Here is a 25,284-nt window from a genome sequence, read left to right as displayed (position 1 = left end):
CCACCACCCTGAAGGGAACAAGCCACCCTTTTCCGACTGAGAACCATGGCCTCGGATTTGGAGGTGCTGATTCTCATCCCAACAGGACAACGTCGTCTGCAAAAAGCAGAGACGAGATCCTGTGGTCCCCAAACCGGACTCCCTCTGGCCCCTGGCTGCGCCTAGAAATTCTGTCCATAAAAATAATGAACAGAACCGGTGACAAAGGGCAGCCCTGCCGGAGTCCAACATGCACTGGGCTGCCCTTTGTCACCGGTTCTGTTCATTATTTTTATGGACAGACTGTGAGAATAGTTAGCAATATTTTTTCCATCCAATTTATGCCACTGAGAGAAGACTAAATATTACACTTTTCTACAAGATGCAATGGAGTTAAACTGCTAAAAACAAACCTCCAAATTGATCATAAAGTTGAACATTTTTGAGTGGTTTTAACAAAATATAAACTTTTAATCCTCATGATAGTAAGACTTATTGCAGGGCTGTTGCAGGCTATTACACTACATTTTCTATATCCTTTATGCAATGGTAGTTATTCCTTTAATGTCTCGGGGCAAATTAGGTTATTATGGGTAATGTTATTCTACAAGCAGGAGTGACCTTTATTAAATTTTGTATGATTTTATAGCCTTTGCTGTCAGATACTTAATTCATTAGATGAGCCAACCAGCCTGCCATTGACTGTCACAATATAGCCTATATTGATACAGAAAAATAAAATGACATATGTCTCAATAAAGGGTTGCTAAATACTGTGACACGTGGGCAAACATGCTTACACCAGGTTGTGGGTGTGATACACATTACCGTGTGCATGTAGAAAAATGTCATTTTATTTTTTTATTATTATTATTGTGTGTGTGTGTGTGTGTGTGTGTTTTTACATTTAACATTTTTATGAGCTAAATAGCTCTTTCATGGCACATATTTTGACGTGTGTGTGTGTGTGTGTGTGTGTGTGTGTGTGTGTGTGTAAAAAGGGTCAGCAACGTCTGCATTGCTTAAGGAAAATGGCATATTTTTATTTTGACCGAACCTTAATGAATATGTTTTTATCGAGCTTTTATTGAATCTATTTTATCGTTTTCTCTAGTGTCATGGTTTTGTCAGATAATGTTAAGACAGAGGAAATCCTTGGAGCAAGTAATTAAGTCATCTAGTCACTTGCTTGGGGAGTCACAGTTAGGTTTAGCAGCCCTTTATAGAGTTAAATAGGCTGTAGTAATATATTGTAAGTAATTTTAGGTTTTCTTCAGATGTTTTCTTTCTTTTATGTCTTGATTGGTGGAGCCCTGAGTACTTTTATTATGTTCGGTGTAGGCGCCAGGTTTTATGTTGTGTTGTATTTTATTCTTGTATTTTGTGAATGTGTCAAGGATGTCATTTGATCTGACTGCAAGACAAATTTACCTACGGGTATAAATAAAGTAACCTAACCTTGTATTTGCAGGGAAAACACAGGTTTAATATATTATATAAAAGATGGCTCTGTGTCACTAATTAACCTAGTATGTTATGTCACTTATCCGTGTGTAATACCAGGGCCCTTGAACTTGCATATCTTAATACAATGCAGGCATAATTGTGGTTATTAATTACTTGGGTGCTTCTGCTGGAGCAGTTCCTCAGGGGCCAGGAGTTCAGATTGTTGTTGTACTGGGTAGCTTCCGGGTGTGAATGTGTGTAACTGTGAATGTGATCAGGGCGGTCCTGTAAAAGAGAGGTGGCCTCTCAGATAACCTACCCTGTCTAAATAAAGGTAAAAAGAAGCTATGTTAGGTTTTTTTGGAGCAGCACTTCTGTAGTAGGGATGTTCTGCTCCACCTTTTTTTGCTTCCGATTCCGATATCTGGGATTCAGTATTGGCCGATACAGAGTACCGATCCGATATCTAAGTAAAATTTTTATAAAGTGCTGAATTACCTAATTAACTGTATGCATCCCTGTGCAATGCATTGGGCTCTACATGAACAATGTCATAACACTGTAAAAGAAAATAAACTAACAAATTATTCATTATTAAATTATTAAAGCAGAACCAGAGTGCAAAGAGTAATTTGACATCCAAAAGCAGCTGAATAACACAACAACTTCACTAGCTTGTGCTTGACTTTCAAAATTAAAGTGCAAGGAATTTCACATCCAGTGCAAAAGCAGCTGATAACAACATCAATCAACATTTTTATAATGGTTCAGTTAGTGGGTCAGCTGTTTGTGTTACTTTAGTGCAAAAAAAATGTAACAGCCAACACAGATGAATAAAACACTAGCTTTTTTAGCTTAGTAAAACTGCACATGTAAAAAACAAACAAAAAAAAAAAAACATCTCAATAGTTTAGTCAGTGGAACAATACATTCAAAATCCATTGTAAATTAAACTACGGAAAAATGAATAACTTTACTGACTTTGTAGGCACTCTTTGTTATTCTTTAGTGGCAAAAGAATTTAACATCCTGTTTAACAATGTACTGTATCAAGCTCAGTCTTGAGCATCAGTGGCAGGTTCTTGCTTAGAAAAGCAAGCATCTCGGCTCTCAGCTGTCAGTCTGTTTCACTTTTCATCTAGGATAGAGGAAACTGCTGAAGAGTCTTTTTCACTTTCTACGCTAGTGCAGGGTGCACAGAGGTATTTCAAGGCCACAACAGCAAGGCTAGGAAACCGCTGGCGGTTGACTTCCCAGTATTTGTATGTGTTGTCTGTAACAGAAATTGTTTCCTCTGTAAAAAATGCATGCATTTGGACAGCAGTGCTGGAGCAGCTTGCTGCACCACCAGGTACCTCCTGCTCCTCCCGAATTTTGTCAAATTCTCTCATGAAGCTACTCTCACTTCTGCATGGAGCTTCTCCTGCTTCCGCCCGGGAGGCTTTTTCTGGTGGCTCCAAAATCTCTGATGCTCCATGATCTGTTGTAGAACTCAAGTCTTCCTCCAGTTCTTTGGCCAGTACATCTTTTCCATGCTTTGCGGACTCTGCACTCGTAAAGAATCTGAAAAAGTTAAATTTCTTGTGCACAAGTCACATAGTAGTAGTATATCATAGATATAGCAAATAGTAGCACATTTATCCTTACTTTAAATCTGAAATACAAGTAATATATGTAAAATACATAGTGTACATGTACTATGTTGATTCTATTCTATATCTATTAAATTTTAATTTACATCATAGCATCTTTTTGCAGTCACAGTGTAAGTCTGAGAAAATGACTAATTCAGCTAAATAAGTAGTCAAAGTGTGTGTGTGTGTGTGTGTGTGTATAAGAGAGAATAATTATTAATAGTTTAAGTATATAGTCCTACCTGTCTTTGTATCTTGGGTCCAGCAGAGATGAAAGTGTATACAGAAGTTCATTTTCGACTGTGCTGAAGCGTTTGTCGATGGCTTCTAGGAGGGTTTTTTTTTTAAATAGTTTTTATCCCAGCGTCGGTCTCGGTTTCCATGGAGAGGACTCATTTAAGAACAGTGACACTTGGGATAACATCAGCAGCAGATGCAGTGGCTGAGCTCACCTTCCTAGTAAACTCCTCAAACGGTTCGAGACAGATCTTTGTTTTTTTCAAACAAGGCCCACTGGTTAGCTGTGAGAGTTGTGGGTAGGTTATGGTCAGCAGCATAGGCGGACAGGACTCGTTTCTGTTCCAACAGGCTTGCAATCATGAAGTAGGTGCTATTCCACCTTGTTCTAACGTCTTGCTGGAGGCATTTTGGTTCCACGTTCATCTCAAGCTGGATATCTTGCAGCCGGGAATATGCAAGAGGAGAATGTTTAAAATAGCCCAACAATGAGTCTTCCCGCAGCAATGACATCACTCACGCTGCGTTGTGAGAGAAGTCCCTCGTTAACAACAAGTTGCATCGTATGAGCAACGCAGCCTAAACTGCGCACCCCCATGATGTCCATGGCTCTTTTCATATTATTGGCATTGTCTTGAAGAATAACATGAACTTTGCCAAGCGGAATTTGACACTTGTCAAGTATTTCCCTTAGGGCAGATGCAATCGCGTCGCTGGTGTGTGACCCACGAAAGTTTGTTGCATTTAGCATGGCACTTTGAGGTACAAAATGCATGTCCAACCAGTTAAACTTAAAAGTGACACAGGGGACACTTCAGAGCTCCAAATATCTGTTGTAAAACTCATCGCTTTGACATCCATCTCTTCGGAGATGTGTTTGCACACTTTTCAGTAAAGTTCAGGTAGAGCAGTCTCGGATAAATATTTCCGCTTCACCATGTTGTACCGGGGTTCCAGGTGGTTTATAAGCAGTCTACAACGACGGAAAGCGGCTGCCCATCCAAAACAATGAAGTTCAGTATCATTTCAGTTATTTTTGCTGCTTTCACACTTTCAGGCGGAAATGTCTGTGTTCTTTCCTTTGTCTCTTCCAAAGTTAGTTGCTTCGTTCTGTCTCGCTTTTGTTTGTTCTGCTCGTTGAACTCTGCGTGCTCGTTTGGATGAAATCTCTGTAGATGCTTTATTAAATTTGTAGTGTTGTAATTCGACGTTTTACCGCCACCCCTCAGAACGTTAACCTTGCATATATTACAAACAGTGACGGAACTTATTGGCGTTTCTGTCACAAAGTATCTCCAGATCGCAGATGTTCTGCCTCGTTCCATGCTGTTAGTTTGATCACATGAGGACTGAGCACACCACGTGTGCAAGATGCAACATGCTGTGCAGTCTCAGTGCAGCGTTAACTTGCCTAGAAAAAGTTTTTTCTCAGATCGGGGCAGTTGTCGTCGATACCTGATCTAGAATTTTATTTCATATCGACGCTGATACCCGATACGAATATCGGATCGGAGCATCCCTATTCTGTAGCATAGTATGCTACTGAGTCAGCTGTTTGTTTTTCTTTCATGGGTGTTAATTTTTTCATTATAACACAGTCCAAGGGGACAGTATTAATAAAACTAACAGACAATTTATTCACTAGCTAGCATATTGCCATCTCATATTTATTTTTTTTTTTCTTCTCAGGTCACCTGCTGCCTGGACATGACCATTGTCTGAACTGACACCTGAGGAGTCACAGCAGCAGGATCCTCCATGTCACTCTGAGGAGGAGTTACTCATCCTGAGTACACGTTCGGCCTTTGTGTTTCTTTTGTGTTTTTGCCATGGGAGGAGCTGTGAGTGCTGGGGAGGACAATGACGATCTCATTGATAATCTGAAAGAGGCTCAGTATATTCGCACAGAAAAAGTTGAACAGGCTTTTCGGGCCATAGACCGTGGGGACTACTATCTGGATGGCTACCGGGACAGTGCTTACAAAGACTTGGCATGGAAACATGGCAACATACACCTCTCTGCTCCTTGTATATACTCTGAGGTGATGGAGGCCCTGAAACTGCAGTCAGGACTGTCTTTCCTCAATTTGGGCAGTGGAACCGGATACCTGAGCACAATGGTTGGCCTTATCATAGGTAAGCATGATGTACCCTTTTCCCACAGCTTTTTTGTGTCATAAGGGGGAAGTGGTCAGATATTCTGTATTTAATTGCAAAAACACATTTTAATGGGAAAGTACAGTGTGCCTACAAATTATCATCATTGATATTAGGACTGCAATTGTGAAAGATGGCCATTACAATATACATAAAGCCCAAGGCACTGTCTACAAATTTTGTTTTACCAGGCCAGTAGTCCAATGCCCAAGAAAAGCAGCAAATTTGACAATCTGGAAGACAACATTTACCACTTTACTAGAAAACTAATGATCAGTTAAGATTAACTCAATTGTAAAAATTATTGCTGGCTGATTTTCTTTCAGTTGACATTGATTAAACTTAATTTTTCAGCTGTAGACGATAACATAGTCACTTGGACATGCAATGCAGTGATTGATATAAAGCTAATATTGTTCCTGTTCTTTTCCAAGGACCATTTGGTGTGAACCACGGAGTTGAACTCCATAAGGATGTGGTTGAATATGCCAGAGAGAAACTGGATGATTTCATAAAGAATAGTGACAGCTTTGATAAGTGAGTACATCCTTTAGAGCATTTCATTTTGGGGGCATATGCTGTTTGTTTTTTCTTTTCCCCTATGTGTCCTCTTAAATGTAAGGCTACAGCCAGCAGATGGTTAGCATGGTTTAGCAGAAACTGAGGAGCAGTACTTTGACTCTGCCCTTCCAGCATCTGTAAAGCTCATTAATTAACAAGCTGCATTTTGTTTGTTTAATCTGTACAAAAACTGAATTGTAAAAATGACATTTACGGGGGGGTTATGAGTCAGACTATTTCTCAGCTAGTTCTTTGTCAACCAATGGAGACTATCTATAGCTACTTGTATTTTTTTAACTCTTCATTTTTTGTAATAATTAAACTAGCAAGCTATATTATCAGTGGCAGAGCTTTATATGTTCTGGTATTCAGTGTATTTTTTTACCTTCATACAGAGCCAGTTCAATTTTGACACAAATTTAAACTAACTAGCTGCTAGTTGTAGCCTTATATTTACCAAACATTTGCGGGAGTTATATCAATCTTTGCATTTCCCCAAACGTCAAACTATTCCTTAAAGAAGTAGTGGTTTTGTTGTAGCCACAGCAATAGTTCTATCTACCAGTTTTGCCACTCGGAACCTTAAGACTTTGTATTTCAAATTAAATGCATTTAAATCTGTCTAATTCTGCTCATCTAATTTGCATAAACCTGTCACAGCTGTTACAAATGTGATGCTGAACTTGGAAGCAAGAAAATTCGTTTACCATCTTTGGTTATTATATTTCATGTACTCATGTTTTTTTTTCACAGGTTTGAGTTCTGCGAACCTGTGTTTGTAGTGGGGAATTGCCTTGAAATCTCAACAGACAGTCACCAATATGATCGCATTTATTGTGGCGCTGGAGTGCAGAAGGACCATGAAAATTACATGAAAGTACTGCTCAAAATCGGAGGCATTCTTGTGATGCCTATAGAGGATCAGGTAAGTGCTACACACCAGCAAAATGATACAGAATCAGCACATTATGAAAGTTGGTGCAAAATCTAAAACATTAAGGAAAACAAAGTAAAATAGCTTTGACCTTCAAGACTGATGATGCAACTTTCACATGCATTATTTAGCCACAACTGCCCCTGGATTTGAGCAGCCATGTAAGAAGTACACACAGGGCTGTATAAATAAAAGTTTTATTCAAAATGGTGGACATGTGAGTGTGGCCAGATGATGGGCCATGTTACAGTGTATTCAGGATATTTTGAATCCTGGTGAAGAAAATGGTCAACAGGAAACTTTTTCCAGTAAGGAGAGTACAGACCCTGACAGATTCATGGTCAAGGACTTTGGGCAATTTAAGGGAAGAAATAAAAAAGGAGCTGAAGTGAACTAAACCCTGGCTTGGATTAGATATTGTGACTCAAGGTCTTAATGTTCTATAATATTGGTAGTTATTTCACCAAGGTCTGAGTGTACTCTGAAGTGAGTTCAGAGAGTACAAAGCACTTATTAGAAATCAATCAGGTAGAAGGCATTTGGAAGAAGGGAAAATAGCCCACACACTTATGAATCATGGTGTAGAAATCAATTAAATATAATTTTGATCAGGGGCCTTTGGAAGAGCTAAACACCATGAAAGTACTATAACCCCTGTTCATTTGGATCATGTCTACACTAATGTGAATAATTTTCAAAATACATAATTTTTCTCTTTCACATGGCCTTTCATATGCACCAAGCCAACATCTTCCACCCCTCCACCTCCACCAGAGCTTTTTAAAATGATTCTCCAGAGTGGACAAATAACAAAACCTTGCATACTGTATGATGAGTTTCTTCAAAGACATGGTCAGATATTAATGTAAACTGTAGAAGCAACATTAAGAAACAAATCCCCCTGTTTTCGGGTCAGGGGTCACCTCCACTGTTTTGAGCATATTTCAGCTCCAGGTTGTCACACCCGAACCGCAGGACCATCTGTAAGCCGACTTGGATGAGACAGATGACCAGTGTGTCATCTGCGGACTTCAGGGGTTTGACAGAGGGGTCCCCTGAGGTGTAGTTGTTTGTGTACAGGGAAAACGGCAGCAGGCTCACCTGCTGCTTCCAGTCTGTCAGAAAGGTGTGGGCAGGCACAGTAATTTGGGATTGTTGAGGTCAGATGTTGTATCTTTATACAGCTGACCCAAATAACCAGGACTGGTCAATGTACATGGGAAAGCAAAAACATCTTGGCGGTGTCCTTTGCCCCCTTGGTCCAGCAGAGCAGAGCTGATGGAGAGAAGCCTGACACAGTCCAGCTGCGTAAGTTAACAAAACAAAAAAAAAAACCCTGAGTTTTTTTTGTTTTATTATGCATAACCATTCTTGTAAAGCAGGTAATATTTTCAAAGTGATGTGATTATACTATTCCTAAAGCAATGTTCATTTTGGCATATAAAGCTTGCCCTCCAGCTGTTTCTTCAAGAGTTTTAAAGTTAATTCTGAGACAGTTTGTTCTTTAATGGTCTCACATGTTTATGCTGACCTAGTTGCAATTGTTGGGAGTATTATTAGTTTTGTGGCATATTCTCCTCAAGGATTCTGTCATCTCTTTTTGCCTTCAGCGCCAGTGACTGTCCGCAGCCTTCAGGATCTGTCACGGATCTACATTCGCCGCACACTGAGAAACCTGGCCAATGAGAACAGTCAGGGGAAGGGGATGGTGCAAAGAGTCCCCCACAAACGCAAACGCAGGCGCTGCCGGCGGCGACGCATCAACGCCTATATTTTTGTAGGCAACCAGCTGATTCCCCAAATGGTAGAAAGTGAGGAGGAGGAGGAGGAGCACAATGAAGAAGAACACAAGGAAGTGGAGGAGGAGGAGGAAGAAAGAGACGCTGCCGAAATTGAAATCCTCAAGCAAGTGAACGTGTTGAGAGACCAAATAATGGCTTTACCACTGCCTGAGTCACTGAAAGCATATTTGCTGTATTACAGAGAGAAATGACTGATTCACTTGATATTCATTCTTAACAGGTGCAGCACCTGCTGAAATGCTTTTCTTCACCCTTTTCAGTACAAATGTAGCGTTCTTTCCATTAAATCTGGATGGCAAAACTGCAATGGAAGAGACGTCATAGATAATATTGAAAAATATGATTGTTGTGAGTTGTTAGTTTTTGTTGATATTTTCATTTTATTTGTATATATAAAAAAAAAAACTATGTAATATACTCAAATCTTTTTCTTCAGTGTCTGTCAGTTTAACAAAAAGGAGCATAAGACGCTGAAAGGCAAACAAAGCCTCATCCTCCAATTTTCAGCTCAAGAGTAAGATGCTCTTGCCAATCACGAACACTTGTGTCATTACTCTGAAATATTTCATTTTAGATCAATGGATTTTGTACCTTCCTATTACAGTAGATCATTCAGAGACCTGAATTTTTTTTTCTACAGGGCACCTTTTAATGTAACTTTTTCTACAGGGTGCTGACACACATACACTTCTTTTCCCGCTTTGCGTATGAGTAGCTGATGTCCTCCTTGATATGATAAGGTGTTGTAGGCTTCTCTCTGTGGTGTCCTTTTCATTTTTGAAGCAATGAATATATTAGTTGAAATAATCATCAGAGGTTTAAAATAATGTTGACTCTGATGATGTGTAGTAGTGGTTCACACTTTCATCTTATTTTGGAAGGAACTAGTAACAGGAGATGTTAGTAATGAGTACATGCATGGCTATACTGAACATGTCTTGGGTATTCTGACTGTGCTTCGCATCTTATGACTGGTCACTGGAGGTGATGCTTCAAGTGATCAAGTTTGGAAGGTTATGACAAAAAGGAAATTTTAAAATTCTGCATAGTACTATTTTTTTACAATTTTTCTTAACAGCAATGCAAAATCAGAATAGTTGAGGATTTTAAAAGCCTTTTGTATCCTGGACTGTAGACGTGTCCAACAAAGCACCTTAATCTGCAGCCCTCAAGTGAAAAAAAGATAGCATTTTTAGGCTTGATTTGTATTGTGGACTGAACTTGTAATGTAAATCCTGATTAAGTACAATTTGCTTGCAGAACTTCCCTGATAGTGATGGTTCTTAAGTGCCAGCATACCCCATCACATTAGGATTTCTGTGAGTTTCTGGCACACTAAAATGAACCCAAATGATCATATATTTCTACAGAAACATTCCACACTGAAAAAGAAAACAGCACATCACTGATAGATGTCACTTTTTCTTTATGCGTTATTGTCACAGACTTAGAAATTTCCTTCATTTTGCTTTGAATGCATAATGTAGTACTCCAAAATCTGAGTTGAATGTTGTTGATATTATATTCAATTTAAAAAGTGATATATATATATAGATGGGTATTGTTATCATATGATACAGGTTTAATTTGCATTTGGTTTGTTGTAGCACCCTCTTGCTGTACTGTATCTTGACACTGGGAACTCTGTAGATCAACAATCCACTGCTGTTTGTTAAATAGGTAAGCTATATTAGTGCTATAGGTCTTTCTTTTGTTCTGGTGAATTGAAAAAATGTTTGCAAACAGGGCTCATTATTCTGTCTAGTTATTGTGTGAAGAGGTAATATTGAAAATTGTTTTTAATTCATTGGGAAGCTTTGCAAGTAAGCAATAATGGAATAATTTCTCATCTTATAATTACCAATAGCAAAATAGTCCTATTTGGTTTGGATGTTTATATAATATTATCTGAAATGAAATTGCTAATTAGGGAGCACATTAAGTATTGAAAGCAGGAGACCTACAGCCTCGACTCTCAGGTCACGCCTTGCACCAAAGTTAATGGAACTGCTGTGATTACATTAATGTGGAGGAGATTCGACTACAAAAATGACACCCAGTCAAGCCATAATCAGTTTTGCTCTCTTACATTACGTTAAATTGTCAAGAGCCAAAACAGTCCTGTTACTGTGTATCAGGCCTAGGTTGACCTCTCATACTGTGTGCAGTTTATTTTGAAAATGTGTTTCTTCGTAAAATGTTTGGCACAGAAATAAAGATCACAATCACATTATGCCTCTTCTTATCATTGTAACTGCTCTTTTTTTGGCGTACTATGTCTGTGTTGTTGTTGTTGTTTTTTGCCCAAGTATGTACGTATGTCCAACATGGTAAATCACCATGAAAAGCAGATACAAAGTAGAAACACTAGTGCCAATGTACTGATCTGCTGAAATAAAGCTTGCTTTTACATGATGTTGAGGAATTATGTGATGAAGGATCCGGCCCTCAACACACACACACACTGTATGATATGTAAAATTGGTTGTGCATGTTTTCTTATGTGATTGAAAAATATGCTGTACTTTGATTAACATACAGTACCATTTCTCTGTGTAAGGAATAATAATCATATAACTAGACAAATGCATTTCCTGAAGGAAATGCGTGTGGATGCTGTGTGGGTCTTACTGTGTGACTGTGTGGTACCATGTTAATTTTAATGTTTCTGTTTTAAGCAATTAAAATGTGTGCCTCACCCCCCTTCCCTTGCCAAGCTGTGTTAACCAGTATTTCTGTGGTTAACACCACTGGCATTGGTACAGCAGGTTGGGGTTTGCTTCCCTGTCAGAGCGTGGTCGATATTCCGTGTGGGCCCTTATCAGGGAGATGCTTTTGATCAAACCAAGCACTCCCTTTTCTTTGCTAAGCTGCTTTAACCAATAGCAGAAACCAGTAAAAGTTCTAAATGTGTGCCTGTACAGCAGGTGGATAGCTTGGTGGTTAACACTCTCTGACTTTGGTATGGCAGGTTTGGGTTCGCTTCGCTTTCCTATCAGGGCATGGTCAATATACAGCATGGGCCCTTAGCAGGGAGATGCTTTCCATTTTGACTATAAATAATGGGATGGCTATGTTGGTTATGATTCCTTAGATATAAAATACATTTGACAATGTGTGATAAGCTGCATTCCTTGCCAAAGCAGCTGAAACCTGTAAATACTTACATGTATCTCTGCACAGTATTTATTTTAAACCCCCTCTTTATTAATACTAAATATTAGTAGGTTTAGATTTTATTTAAAAAATAAATGGTAGGAATAAGCCACAGTTTTGCCTAAGACATCTTGCAACTTTTCTTTTTCCTGTTCCTTCTCCTCTGCACACAGTAAGGTTGCCCTTTAGTGGTGGCACACAGCATTACACCAATCTTAACAAGTGTGACCAAGTACTGCCTGCTAGTCAAATGAATGGCAATTTAATGGTACAAATAGTAATGGATGTACATGGTCATAGTTTTTGTGAGCATGCGTAGGAAAGAGTTTACATAAAAGCATTTTTGAACGTGTGAATAAAATCTGTAAACAATTTGTTACACAAAGGCACTGAAAACAAGCGTGTTTGTGAACATCTGTGTACAGACAAAGCAGCAAATTGCACATACAACTCTAGGAGTACTGAGGTTTAGTGTGAATCACACCTGAATCTGATTGGACAGTGACAGTCCTATCACAGAGCAGAGTCAAATCATCCAATCCGGTGGTAGCTGGGTTCTTCTAGTTTCCAGTGGCGGCTCTGTAAGTTTAGTTGTAGTGAAGAATCAAGATGGGCTAGCGGAGCTGCTTTGCTAGTCAGGTGGGTCGCAATTGGGGGGTGGGGTGGGGTGGGAAGTAGTAAACATTTCATGTGTTGTGTTCTGTATGTAGGCAGCAGGCAGGTGCTTCCCTGTTAACACAGTTGTCCAAATTGATCCTTTCTATTCCAGGTGGGATACTTTATCTAGTGTTAGCTGACAGCTAATGTGGGACATTAGCAAACCTCAAGTGTTTATATTCAGAGGCATCTGTATTTTTTTTTTTTTTGTCCTGTCCATTGACATGAGGGTCAGAATATTAGGAACACCTCTGAATATAAAGTAGATCAGTACAACATCATCTTTAACTATGACCTCAATAAGGAACATAATTGAATTTATAACAAGCTCCCCAAAAACATTAAGCTTCCTAAACACAAATGTTATGGCAGAAGTGTTGGATTGAATTGCAGACAAGTGTACAGTGGTCATAATGTTATGCCTGGTGTATGTCAGTGATGAATTTTATAGCAGTAGTTTAAACAATTCTCTCAATTAGGCTTTATAGTAACTCTTTTTCAGTCACTTAAAGCTCAACTTTACTACAGTCAACCTTGTAGAATATTTGTATACTTAAGATGTGCAGTTTTTTTGTTTTGCATGCTTCAGCAGCATGTCCTCCACAGTTTTGTTCTGTAAAGAGAAACTTGTCTATGTTGTGTCTCCCCATACCCAGACTGCACATTCCCGCACAGCCTGCCTTGAAACTACAATGGTCTAGACAACTGGGAAGATTTATTCCTGTCAACCCTCATGAGGACAGTGTTCGTAAAGCCACTTGTGCTCAACTCCAGAGTCAGAGTTTGTTTTTTGTTTTTTTTTTTTGCTTTATTGGCCTGTATAAAACTTCTCCCACACAGATTACCCTCTTTTACATGTGCTGAAATTTTGGGCAAAGATGGAGTACAGTGAAGAATTAAGAGACCTGAAATCTTAAAAGCAGAATCATCCAATGCAAGTTGTAGTCCATTTTGAATATGATCTTGATTTAAACAAAACAGGCTTTTCGGTCCATTCATTAATGAAGACTGGCAGCTGATGGTTTGTCTGGATTTCAATCTAAACAGAGGCTCCGTCTTACAGACGTGGCAGAAAAACTCAATACTCACGTACTTACCTAAAAATGGCTTCTCCATTACAACAAAGAAATCCATGTCAAAGACCAGTGTCTTTGAAACATTGGTGAACTTGTTGAACAAGAAGGTGCCAACGTTAATCCAGTCCAGATATATTCAATATGCAACAACAGCGTTCCCATAAGCCTGGCAGTCAAACTACAGAGTCAGTAGGGGATAGGTGACTAGTTACTGCCAAGTCATGGCAAAATTTCCTAAAAGAAAAGTTTTAACAACTAACTTCATTGTAAAAATGAACATGCTAAAGCAAAACAATAGTGTATCAGAAGACTAACCACACATGGAGCTAGTTAGAGGGCAGACGCCTGGCTCACCTTCAGCCCGAAAGGCTTCTTGCTCACAGAGTTTTACCAACACTACACACTAACATTAATTAAATTCTCACCAACACTAGATAAAGTAACCTACATGAACTTGAAATTAGACATTTATTCAACTGCTTTACCTCAGAGTAAGAGCTAAGCATCTGCATACACACAACACTGCACCTTAAAACTTAATTGCAAAAGAGCTACAGTAGGTCAACCTCATGGTCAGTGAGCCATATGCATCCATGACCCTGTCACCAGTTCACCCTCTGTTCTTCCTCTGACACTATTGGCTTGCTGCCTAATATACCCCACACACTGACAGGTGGCTGTAACGAGCTCATCAGTGTTATTCACTTAACCTGTGAGTGGTCATAATGTTATGTCTAATCGGTGGATATATCAATAGTCAGAATTCGTACTGGTAATGTGAGTTGTACTGCAATTTGCTGCATTCTATGTGTTATTTTCCTACCAACATACATACTTTTTTGCACAATGGTATCTATTTGGTAATCACTTGAATGTGTTAGGTTAACATGCAGTTTTTGTGAAATCAGTCCCCTCATTAAAATGTACATTTATGCAAATTCCTATTACACCATCTACTCTATAAGTATAAAGTTTCTGCTTTGAAATGTTCAAGACTTACTGTGTTCAAGAGCACATCTACTGCAGAGTTACAGACAGCAGCATGAACATAATGTCCCATCCAGGCTACCGTAGTAACAGGACATAAAAAGGCATTATGAAATAAAAACAGACTTTTGAAAAATTGCACTTTGAAATAATAATGTCCATAATCACAATAAAAATAATCCCTAAAAACTCTATTAAGAATCATGAAATACCATTTTAAAATGACTTGAGTTTTAATTTTCTCGAATGATTTCACAAATTGTCTATGCAAATATATATTGTACACAATTAAATCAGGCCCCCCCCGTGACCCCGCTCAGGGAACAAACGGTAGAAAATGAATGAATGAATGAATTTAATCATATGATTATTAATTTCAATGTTGTTTTTAATTATTATTATTATTATTTAACACTATTATTAAACTGTTCTCACCTGTAAACCAACACCAAGTATTTAGGTACTTCCATATTGATACAAACACTTGTTATGCTTGAAAAGAAAGAAGCATAACTCAGTCTTGGCACTGCTGAGCTTTTAGAGATGCGCAGCAACAACAAATAAAACAGACACTGGATTAAAACTGTTTACATCAGGAAAGGTTGAAGAAAGCTGAAGTGTTGGTAAGAGCTGATGGTTATTGTCCCACAGACCCACAGACAAGCGCACAGATCTTGAACCACCGAGATATCCATCTGCTGGATAGGCACACATGTAGATTCTCCTTCCATTATAAAAAATATTGGAAAAAATAGCAGAATATTTCATAAAGTATAGAAGTTACACATACACAAAAAACACGCCATCATGTCCTTAAAAAGACAATTCATTAACTTGTGGTGTCCCTCTAAATCACCAGTGAACCGGTTGCTTGCAGAAACAAAATTATTTTGTGTGTTGACGTGTCAAGACTATGCAGGTTAACATGTCTTAAACACTGGCTGAGCCTGTTGGCTTGCCATAAATCTTAGCATCATGACAGAAAACAGAGCCAAAAATGATATGTTAATTAGTAAATTAGCAAACGGGCCATAATGGACCCATATGAAAGTGGTGTCCATCTTCTTATTTAACTCAGCAATCAATTTAAATCAAAAATCAGATTTGAGAATGATAAAAAGAAAGTCTTTTTAGGTATACTTAGAATATTTTAAGAATTGCTGAAAATATTGAGTAGGCCTAGTCCTCATGAAAAATAAGGTAATAAGCATTAATTGTGTGTAAAATTGGTGGAATACTTATACATTGTCAGAAATAAAATCAACCACAAGTGAGCCTTGTTATAAAAGGTCTCATTTATTAATTTATTACATAGCATATTTGTTAATAAAACCTCAGCAAAAAATAAAACAAACCTCATCCCCCACATCCTCTGTTATAAGAGTATAGGCGACCAAGATCATTTTAAAGGACAAAAGCGTCACTCAGACTTTTCCTTGCATAGACTGCACCCCCATTAGTGTCCCTCAGACACTCAACTTAACAAGCCCGCACAGTATGAAGCACTTTAGGCTGGCCCCATTTAATTTGCTATCCTCTGGAGTTTACTTACCCATGAGCCTCTTGTGTTTGGATTCTACTTTGTAAATGGGAGGTAAGAGCATGACTAATTGCGCTAATTGACCTGAACTCTTTTTTTGAACATGATAGTTTACCTGTCACTCTGCTGCATTTATAAACAGTTTAATACAGGGTGGAGTCTGCGGGGGCATCTCACACCCTAGAAGGCCATAATGCTACATCTTTCTATTGTCTTTTTTCATTTGTCAATGAAAACATTTTATTTTTTTAAAACTGTATTTACAATTTGAGATTTAAAAAAATATTTCAAAAATACAGGATAGCTGAAATGTATTATTTTAAATTGGTCCACAGAGTAAACAATGAAGAGAGCACAAGGTTACGAGTCGTCTACCTGGTCATCTCTGCTGCGCATCAGATTAACAAATGTAGTAATCCTTACAAGTAATCCCTCACCATAATTCATAGTTCTTTGAGATAATTTTAATGTCACTGTTTATTTACATATGTTTTCTTGGGGGAGGGGGGACTCTAAATATCACGTAAGGTGCTTTTAATCATGTTTACAGTGGATTTGTGAGATTGTGGTTGGATGGATGGTGTCATTCATCATCCAGCTAATAAATCTTTCCGTTTCATACAGCCTTGCTATCCAGTAATCCAGGATGTGGTTACTGTGTATTCTGTTTCTCTGCATGTGCTGTACATCACATGCAGAGAAACAGAAATTAGATTACTTAGCATATTCATACACACGCCAATCTTAGACCGTTTCTTCCACCAGTTCTGCCAGTGAGATATGTAATTGCATTTAATCAAAATGTTTTACAAGATTAGATTGATACTAAAATTAAACTTTTAGTTGAGTGCACCATACAGTATATGAGTGAAAAATAAAATTAACCGTTAAGTGAAATACCAATGTACTCTAGGTAAATATCTTCACCTAAAGAACAAAAAAAAGTAAATATAGAAAGCGCCATCATACTACATTATCATACCCAGTGTTGAGAAATATCCTTGTAGAAGTGATCGCCTGATATGAAGAAAGAAGGCTAAAATATATTTTGCTTAAACTCCAAATCTCCAGTAAAATTACACAGAAAAGCAGAGAAATCTAGGCAAAGAACTCCACTGTTCTTTATGATGTGTTGATTATAAGGATGTCTGAGGAGCAAGAGAAGGGCAGTTTCATTTAAAAACATTTTTAATCACACATAGTCTTTTTAATCATCCATAGTCTTTCTGTGAAGTAGAGGTTTGTGTGCAGGTTCACGATTATTCCAGAAATACCAAAAATCTGATGCTGCCGCAAGCAAGTGTATCAATACGAAAGAGGTCTTTATTTCACCAGTGTATACAGCTGTCCTCCACAACTTTTAAAAAGGGGTCTGGAGAGAGCAGCACCTGTCAAGTTGCGTATTTCAGTTTTGGTGTCTGTGAATTACACGAGATACTGGAAAGAGAAGGAATCCCAGTGGTAGTTGCAGTGCCTTGGCTCTCCACAAACATTGGGTCCAGACAAGCAACTTTGGCAGCAAAAAAAGCATGAATACAGTGAAGCACAGCAAAGAGATTTGAGAACTCCAGCTCCTGGAAGAGAACAAAAACATCAATGCTCAAGTTATAGGTTATTTATTTTCCATATAGCTTTGTTGCTTTGTTGAATAATATTTTTTCTTTCGGACATGCAACACTCAACATCTGGCCAAGCTACTTACCTTTGCTTCGATAGATTTGGACTCTTGATTTTGGAATAAAAACTTGATTTTGCTTTTTCCATCATCAGATGATCCTTTTAGTTGGGAGAACTTGTATCTCCACAGTACTGCCTGAGACATAGACATTACAAGGATTATATGAGTCTCACTTTAAACAACATAAATATAACACATACATCTTTATTTAGTGCAATCTGATTTGTGAATTTATTTTTGGGCCACAATTTCATGAATAATGAATGTTTAAAATCCACATGGATCCAGTGAGAAATGGGGCACATCAGCAGACCAAGTTGTTGTGAGGTATAAACTTGTTATTTTTTTGCCACTGGGAAATTTAACAAGCTACAGCAATTTCACCTGATACAGAAGCACTTCAGTGATTCAATTAGTGTTGAACTGACTAAAACAAAAGCACATTGAGCAAGACGGCAGTCAGTTACCAGACCGACTCCTCAGGTTGACAGCTGGCCACGTTGTTCACGAGTGTGTCTGTTCAGTACATACTGTAAAACTGTTCTTGTCTTTATAATAATTACTGTCAGTGTGATTAATTAGAAGTGGTAGAATGCATGTATTTACTGTACATAAGTACAAATTCAAGGTTCTTGTACTTTGAGTATTTCTATTTTATATGACTTTAATTCTGCTGCACTATTTCAGAGGGGAATGTTATTTTTTTTTTATTCTAGTACATTTATCTGACACTATAGTTACTTTTGAGATTACAATTTCATACTCTACTTGTCCAGTAAAAACCATGTATGTCTAAGTTTGGTGAGTTAGAATTTTTCTGATAAACTGAAAGAGTGAGTGTTGCTTAGTGGGTTGAGAAAATCCTCCTACTTAAGCTAAGTAAACTATTTTAAACCCTTCTGGATTAGCCGGTAAATGCATTGTCACAAAGCTGAAACAAAACCTTACCTCATCAGTGGTGGTTCTGACAGGACAGCTACACTATGAACATATGATCTTATATTTTTTTAACCACAGCAGTAAAAAACAACATACACATTTAATGCAACAGTAATATTAATTTAAAATATCCAAATACATGGCCTAATAATATGACACTGACAAGGAAATTTGCAGTAAAATTAGTACTTTGATACTTTAAGTAAATGCTGATAAATTTAATATTGACTTTTCCTTGTAGTGGGCTATTTTAGAGCATGGTATTGCTACTTTTACTTTTTACTGTATTTTCTTCCTCAAACACTTTTAATTAGGGCATAAAAGTAATGTTTATACAAAAAACTTCACTGATCTTTTTAGCAACTACTTTTTAATCAGGTCAGATAATTATGAAACATTATCAGAGTGTAACGTTAAGGATGTTACTTTCTTACTTTGCCTTTAAAAATATGTCTGCCTCTCATTAACCTTGGCACCGGTAATGAAATCTCCATCTCCTTCATGTCAGAGGCACTTTTTCTTTATCATATAATGTTACAGTATATCATGTTCCACATCAAGGACTCCATTTTATTTTATTTCCTCATAAAGGTACACTCTCATGGGTAAAGCCTGGTTTTATTTTTGTGAAAGCTATGTTATTGCAGTTCACTCCAGTTTCCGCTCCTCTGTAACCCCACAGCCTTATTAGATGTGTTCAGGTACCCCTGCCTTGACACCAGCAAGGTGTATTCTCAGGTACCCCTGCCTTGACACCAGCAATCATGTTTTAGGTGTATTCATTTAAATTGGTTATAAAATGGATGGTATTTTGTGCTATTAATTATACTGAAATTGATATTTTTAAGATAATTTTAGGTTTAGTCTCTTTTTTCACTAGGATTGGTAAAGTCATGCTACTACCACTTGAAGGTGAACATTACAACAATGTAATGGATTGTGTTTTGTGTATTTCTCTCTGTAAACCATATGCCAGCAATATTTTTACTGTCCTTGGGGGACAGTGTTGCTTCACATTTCAGGAATTATGGCCAAAATCTCCAAGAACAACATGGCAGCACTTGTGTCCTGCTCATCCACATAATGTGCATCAGTGGAGTAGTCTGCATGGCTCTCGGTCTTGGGGAAAAGCCAAAACGAAATGCAGGCAGGAGTGAGAGGTTTGAACTAGGGGGAACCAGCCGTCAAAACAAATGTGCTCATACTCCCAAAATGCACACAGTGCAGAACAAGTTAGCAGCACCAAAAAAAAAAGAGAAAGAGAGAAGCTGGGCCATCGTGATTAGTTTCATTGCACTACATACAACACTGCTGTCTGAAATGTCCCACTGAAAGGATCTGTCCTCCATATTTTTATTGATGATAAAGAACTGGTTGAAACTCACCTTTGAAGCTGCATCAAAACACACAAAGCCCATGCTGAAGTCAACCGTAAGACCCATAAGGTGGCTCTCCATGATACAGGCATATGTTTTACACTACAGAACAGGAGAACAAGATGTTACCCAAAAGGACACAAAAGCCTCTTTTGCTCTGCTGACAGCATCATATGAGCATTATTTATCTTTGCACTAAAACGGCCAAGCTGGAACCACATGCTAGACTGAAATCATCAAAATTCTCTGCACATAGTGTTCAGGGGGTGACCTGTATCCTCTCCACCTCCAGGAAAGTTGCCATCTGAAAAGCCTTTTCCCAGATGAGCAGCTCGCACTCCAGCTCCACGCTGAAGAACATGTCCTCCCCGCTCTCTGTCTGGACACTGAAGCAGTGCTTCCTCTTGTCCAAAAGGTCATTATCCTAAGATAAGACATTACGACTGCCATGTTGATGAGGTGCAGATGGGAAAGTGACGTGGAAATAAGACTAAGCAACAGCAATGCAGTTTCCTGAAGCTAAAGGGAGGTTTATCTCACACTGACAGAGTAAGACGGCATTCTGCAGATTTATGGGTACTTGAATTCTTATTTCCTATATCCTCGACACTTGCATCAATATAATGCATTCTGAACAAAACTATGTTTTACTACAATGTTACTTTAGGCAATATTTATAGATAATGAATTACAGATACATTTTCATAGTCCAATTCAAGTGACCTCAAACCTGCAGAAAATGAACAAAGCAACCTAAACCTCGTCTTTGCAAGGGTTGAAGAATAACACATTCAAATAAGGAAGTAAAAACAGACAGGTAACAAATGAAAAGAAAAAACAACAAAGTGTGTCAGTAAGGTGCCACCACAACAGCTTTAGTGCACCTTGGCACTAACCCTACATGTCTTTGAACTCGACTGGATGAATGAACACCATTCTTCCAAAAGATATTCCCTCATCTGGTGTTTTGATCATGGTGGTGGAGAGCACTATATAACATGTGGCCCAAAATCTCCCATAGCTTTTGATCTGGTGACTGTGAAGGCCCATAGCATTTGATTCACACCATTTTCATCCTCTTCAAACCTTTCCGTGACCCATTTTGTACTATGGATGGGGGCACTGTCATCCTGGAAGAGATCACTCATTTATTCAGGTTTTTCCTTTAATTTGACACCCACCTGTAAGTGCATTCTTCAGAGTCTGCTTTCTACTTTAAACTGTCTCAGTGTATCTACTGTTGCTTCTCTAAATGTTCAAGGAATGAATAAAAAAAAGCCATCTTTACCTTTAAAATCTTGCACATTATTTCATACACAGTAAAGCTTTTCTCTGCTCGGGTCCAGTCCCACGTTGTCACCTGAAAATGTCACATACACATTGTATTGGATTTGGAAAACAACTCTACAGTATGAAAGGGAAAGAAAGCAGAAGAAATTGGAAATCACGGTTCCTGTGTGCTAAACCCTGCCCCCTTTAATTCACAGCTCTACACCTGTAGAGCTTTCCATTTTACTATGCGAAATCCGCAATGATTTTTGAAAGCACAGACCATCAGTATCACAAAGTAAATAAAAGCAGGCTGCTCGAAGTAAATCTAGGCAACAACCCTGGCTTTTTTGTGAGCAGCATTTACCTGCTGTAGCTAGACAATATAAACAACACTAACACTAATGCTAAAATTCAGTGAGTTGGTTGATGATCCATATGGAAGATGTGGAAATTACAAGTGTTCTGTGGAATTTTGTTGTAAACAAGCACAATTTGACTCCAGTGGCTCACTAACTGTGTGTGTGCTGAGCTCTAACAAATGTAGAATGTATTTCTTTCCTCATAAAGTGTTTGCAAAGACAACATTTTGAAGTGTTTTAAATCCAGCGTTGTTAATATCAAGTCCATACTAAGCAAAACATCTTCCCAACTTTTGTTGGCACACTGTAGCCAATCTTGGCATATTATAGCCACCACTGGAATAATTTGAAGCCACTGGCAGGGGATAAATGAAACTGGGGTCCAGTCATTAAAAACTACTTCACAGTGCTACTAGAGGTCAAAAGCTCCAGGGGGGGATCTTTAACGAAGAACATGTATATATTTTCAAACGACAAAGGACTTTGAGGATGAGGACTAACCAGCGAGTTTTACACATTTTATGCCATCTAATGTAATGTAAGTTTGGCTGGAGTTGCTGGACTATTAACTTCCTCAGACCAGAGCCTCGTAAAATTTGACATACAAACAAATGTCTTACGATAGAGCAGATAAACCCATTCCTTTTGTGCAGTAGTGAAAAAAGTACTCAGATTGTTTATGCAAATAAAAGTAGTGATAATTGTAAAAATACTCTGTTACAAGTAAGTCCTGCATTCAAGATGTTACTTTAGTAAAAGTACAAATGTATTAGCATCAAAACTACTTTAGGTACTAAAAGTAAAAGTACTCATTCTGCAAAACAGCACATTATACATGAATGAATATTTTTGGGCTATAATTATCGTGTACATTTAATGTTGCAGCCTGTAAAGGCTAACGTTAACTACCTTATAACTTTACATACTGTTGGGTAATTTATGAATTTCCCACCAGGGATCAAAAAAAGTCTTATGGTTATACCACTTTGTTTTATTCATCTCATTCTGAAAAGTAACTGCTAACTAAAGTTATCAAATAACTAAGGTGAGTAAAAAGTATTATATTTTTTTCTTAAACATAGTGAAGTTGAAGCAAGAAGTAGCAGAAAATGAAAATATTCAGAGATACCTCAAAAAGCTTTTGTGTTTTTGGTTGTAAAAAAGGTACCACCCAAGCTGAATATGGCTCTTACTACAAACCTAGGCACATCACATCAACATGTACAGAAATCCAAAGCCTCGTTCCTAGTCACAGTTGCTAAGCTGTGCTTGGACAGTCGATGTTTCGGGCACGGTTTAGTGATGAATGGCTGCTGAATTCAAAACTGTCATCTCGCCACTTGAGGGGAAATATTTCTCATGGGTTACTGGTGTTCTGTAATAAAGAAGCTTATCTTGACGTCTGAACAAGCAGGCTCCTATATTCCACCATCCACTAATATTAGCATATTCCATTTATATCAGCACATTCAAGTTGAGCAGGCAATTGCAGTTATCTATCAATCTTCTCCCATCTCCAGTGCCATTGACAGCTTACCCTCTTGTCATAATCACTTAAGTCACTGGCAGAATGTAAACAAATTTAATGATCGTCATCAATCAGGAGGAAGATCAATGCAGCACAAATGATCATGAGTAAGCCGCTTCCTGTTATCCAGTAGGAAAACGTTTTCTCCATGAACAATACATTAACATCAAATGAAAAATCCCCTTTGGATTTGAGCAACATCGATTAAAACACACAGCGTTATGGTTTAAAGAAGAAGTTGGTGTAAAACAAATAAAGATTGAAAAACTTACAGGAGGTGCTGAAAACTTGAAGAGTGAGGAACCCCTCAAAGCAAGGAACTTTGGTGAATACATTCGGTCCTGAACGGAGTCCTGCTCCTTCTCATCGACCCAGCCCATGTAGATAATCTATCAGAGGGTTTAAGAAGCAAAAGTGGCAGAAAGGAAAAATTATCTTAGAAAAAAAAAAAAAAAAAGAGGTTAGACCAACACAGAGAAAAAGAAAAAGAAAGCAAAGCATCTGAGACACAATTTTAGACACCATCACTGCTTATTGACATCAGGGTGATTGCAACCCAAGTAAAATGTTTGCTTTTCTGTTTGGAGTTCTTTGATGGATTTGCAAAACAAGCGAGTGAAAGCTTTGGGACAAGCAGTACCGTCTCATGCTGTTAAATTTCTTAAATGAATTGTCGAGTGAATTCACACGTCTCCATGAGGTCAAAACCAGAATAAATAAGTAAGGACTCATCGTGTTTAGACTGAAAGATGACACCGAGTTAACTGACTGAAGGCACTTAAGTTGTTTTCTGATCATCTCTCAGTGGATGGGCTTTAATGATGCAAACACTCTCTTCGTGTTGCAATAGCTGGTAAGATGGAACTGAATTCGTTCTCTGACTGCCTGCCCTGGTTAGATGTCAAATTTTTAAGATACAAAATAAATTACATTAAGTCCAGGAAAACGAAAATCTCAACAAGCAGCAGGAGCTCAGCTGCAGCATGAAGAAAACTACTCACCTGCTGGTTAACTGGAAAATTTCGGTTAATCTTCTTTACCTGTTAAATTGAACAAAAACATCAATAATTCATTAAATTATCTTCTGATAACAATCAGGCGCCAATTACTGGCAGAATTTAAAAGACTTTCAGGACAATCCATCTAAGAACAAATAAGTATCCACACTAGCACATTAAACACAGCAGTGAAGAACCACTATTGGAGCTACTTCGTTTATTCAATGCATGCAAATTACAAAAAGGGACAGATAGAGTCATTTCCACAAGGACCCGAGGCTCTTCCAAAAAAAAAAAAATCCATTTAAAAAAAGTCCATTCTCTCTGCGGTAATAAAAGCAAGGGAAACTATGGAGAGAGCAGTCACCCTTTAAATTAAAACATTCTGCTCAGATCACAGGTATCACTGGCTTCTAATCCACACTATACTATCAATATCACTCTTCCCTAGGAGCTGAACACCAAATTAAGCTGTCCAGATCAGCTTCCATCCCCCTATAAAGGCGAGATCAAGCCACAGCTGCTTATTGTGAAATGTTACTGAAGTCTGGGCCAAGGGAGAAACAGGATGTTTTTTCAGAGGAGGGACTGAAAAGGAAACAGGCAGATAACTGTCAAGATGTGAGCTGTGGGGTTTTGGTACATGAGAGCCAGTGACAGCGGGTTTATTCTGATTCAGCCGTGGGTTGTTGTGACAGGTCACAGTGACTGCAGGTCTAACCCACCTCTGACTCAAATTAGGATGTTCAATTTGTTAAGTTACAAAAGAAATCACGTTCCTTTCACTATATGTCCAAGAATACATAGTGGGGAACTGGCTGGAGTTCACCTACCACCTTCTCAAGTGTTGTGCTTGAATAATATTATAGATGCTGGTGCTTCACTTTGGCATTTTCACTTTGGGAGACTTTAGAGGAAACACTTCAGAGGGAAATGCTGCATTTTTTGTTTTACTTTTTTATGTAACA

At 38.2% G+C, this 25,284-nt stretch overlaps 2 protein-coding genes across 5 annotated transcripts in view; one reads left to right on the top strand and one right to left on the bottom strand.

The window, feature by feature from the left end:
- pcmtd1 (protein-L-isoaspartate (D-aspartate) O-methyltransferase domain containing 1) overlaps window positions 1–9,166 on the top strand; it is a 14,336-nt gene extending 5,170 nt beyond the window's left edge. For all 4 annotated transcript variants that reach the window (XM_020595928.1, XM_020595929.1, XM_020595930.1 and 1 more), the window contains exons 2-6: window positions 4,986–5,432; window positions 5,888–5,990; window positions 6,768–6,939; window positions 8,133–8,256; window positions 8,559–9,166. In XM_020595928.1, the coding sequence (XP_020451584.1) occupies window positions 5,126–5,432; window positions 5,888–5,990; window positions 6,768–6,939; window positions 8,133–8,256; window positions 8,559–8,941 (1,089 nt within the window). In that variant the 5' untranslated portion in view covers window positions 4,986–5,125 and the 3' untranslated portion in view covers window positions 8,942–9,166. The remainder of the gene's footprint in view (window positions 1–4,985; window positions 5,433–5,887; window positions 5,991–6,767; window positions 6,940–8,132; window positions 8,257–8,558) is intronic.
- Window positions 9,167–15,902: 6,736 nt separating this feature from the next.
- sntg1 (syntrophin, gamma 1) overlaps window positions 15,903–25,284 on the bottom strand; it is a 32,065-nt gene continuing 22,683 nt past the window's right edge. The window contains exons 13-19 of the mRNA XM_020595759.1: window positions 24,320–24,358; window positions 23,591–23,707; window positions 21,448–21,519; window positions 20,431–20,583; window positions 20,169–20,261; window positions 17,869–17,979; window positions 15,903–17,740 (exon numbers count right to left, since the gene is read on the bottom strand). Of these exons, the coding sequence (XP_020451415.1) occupies window positions 17,558–17,740; window positions 17,869–17,979; window positions 20,169–20,261; window positions 20,431–20,583; window positions 21,448–21,519; window positions 23,591–23,707; window positions 24,320–24,358 (768 nt within the window). The 3' untranslated portion in view covers window positions 15,903–17,557. The remainder of the gene's footprint in view (window positions 17,741–17,868; window positions 17,980–20,168; window positions 20,262–20,430; window positions 20,584–21,447; window positions 21,520–23,590; window positions 23,708–24,319; window positions 24,359–25,284) is intronic.

Source organism: Monopterus albus, unplaced genomic scaffold (genome assembly GCF_001952655.1).
Source record: "Monopterus albus unplaced genomic scaffold, M_albus_1.0 scaffold28.1, whole genome shotgun sequence".
NCBI lineage: Eukaryota > Metazoa > Chordata > Actinopteri > Synbranchiformes > Synbranchidae > Monopterus > Monopterus albus.
Note: the sequence above shows the minus strand (reverse complement) of the source record. Positions and strands in the feature narration are given on the sequence as shown.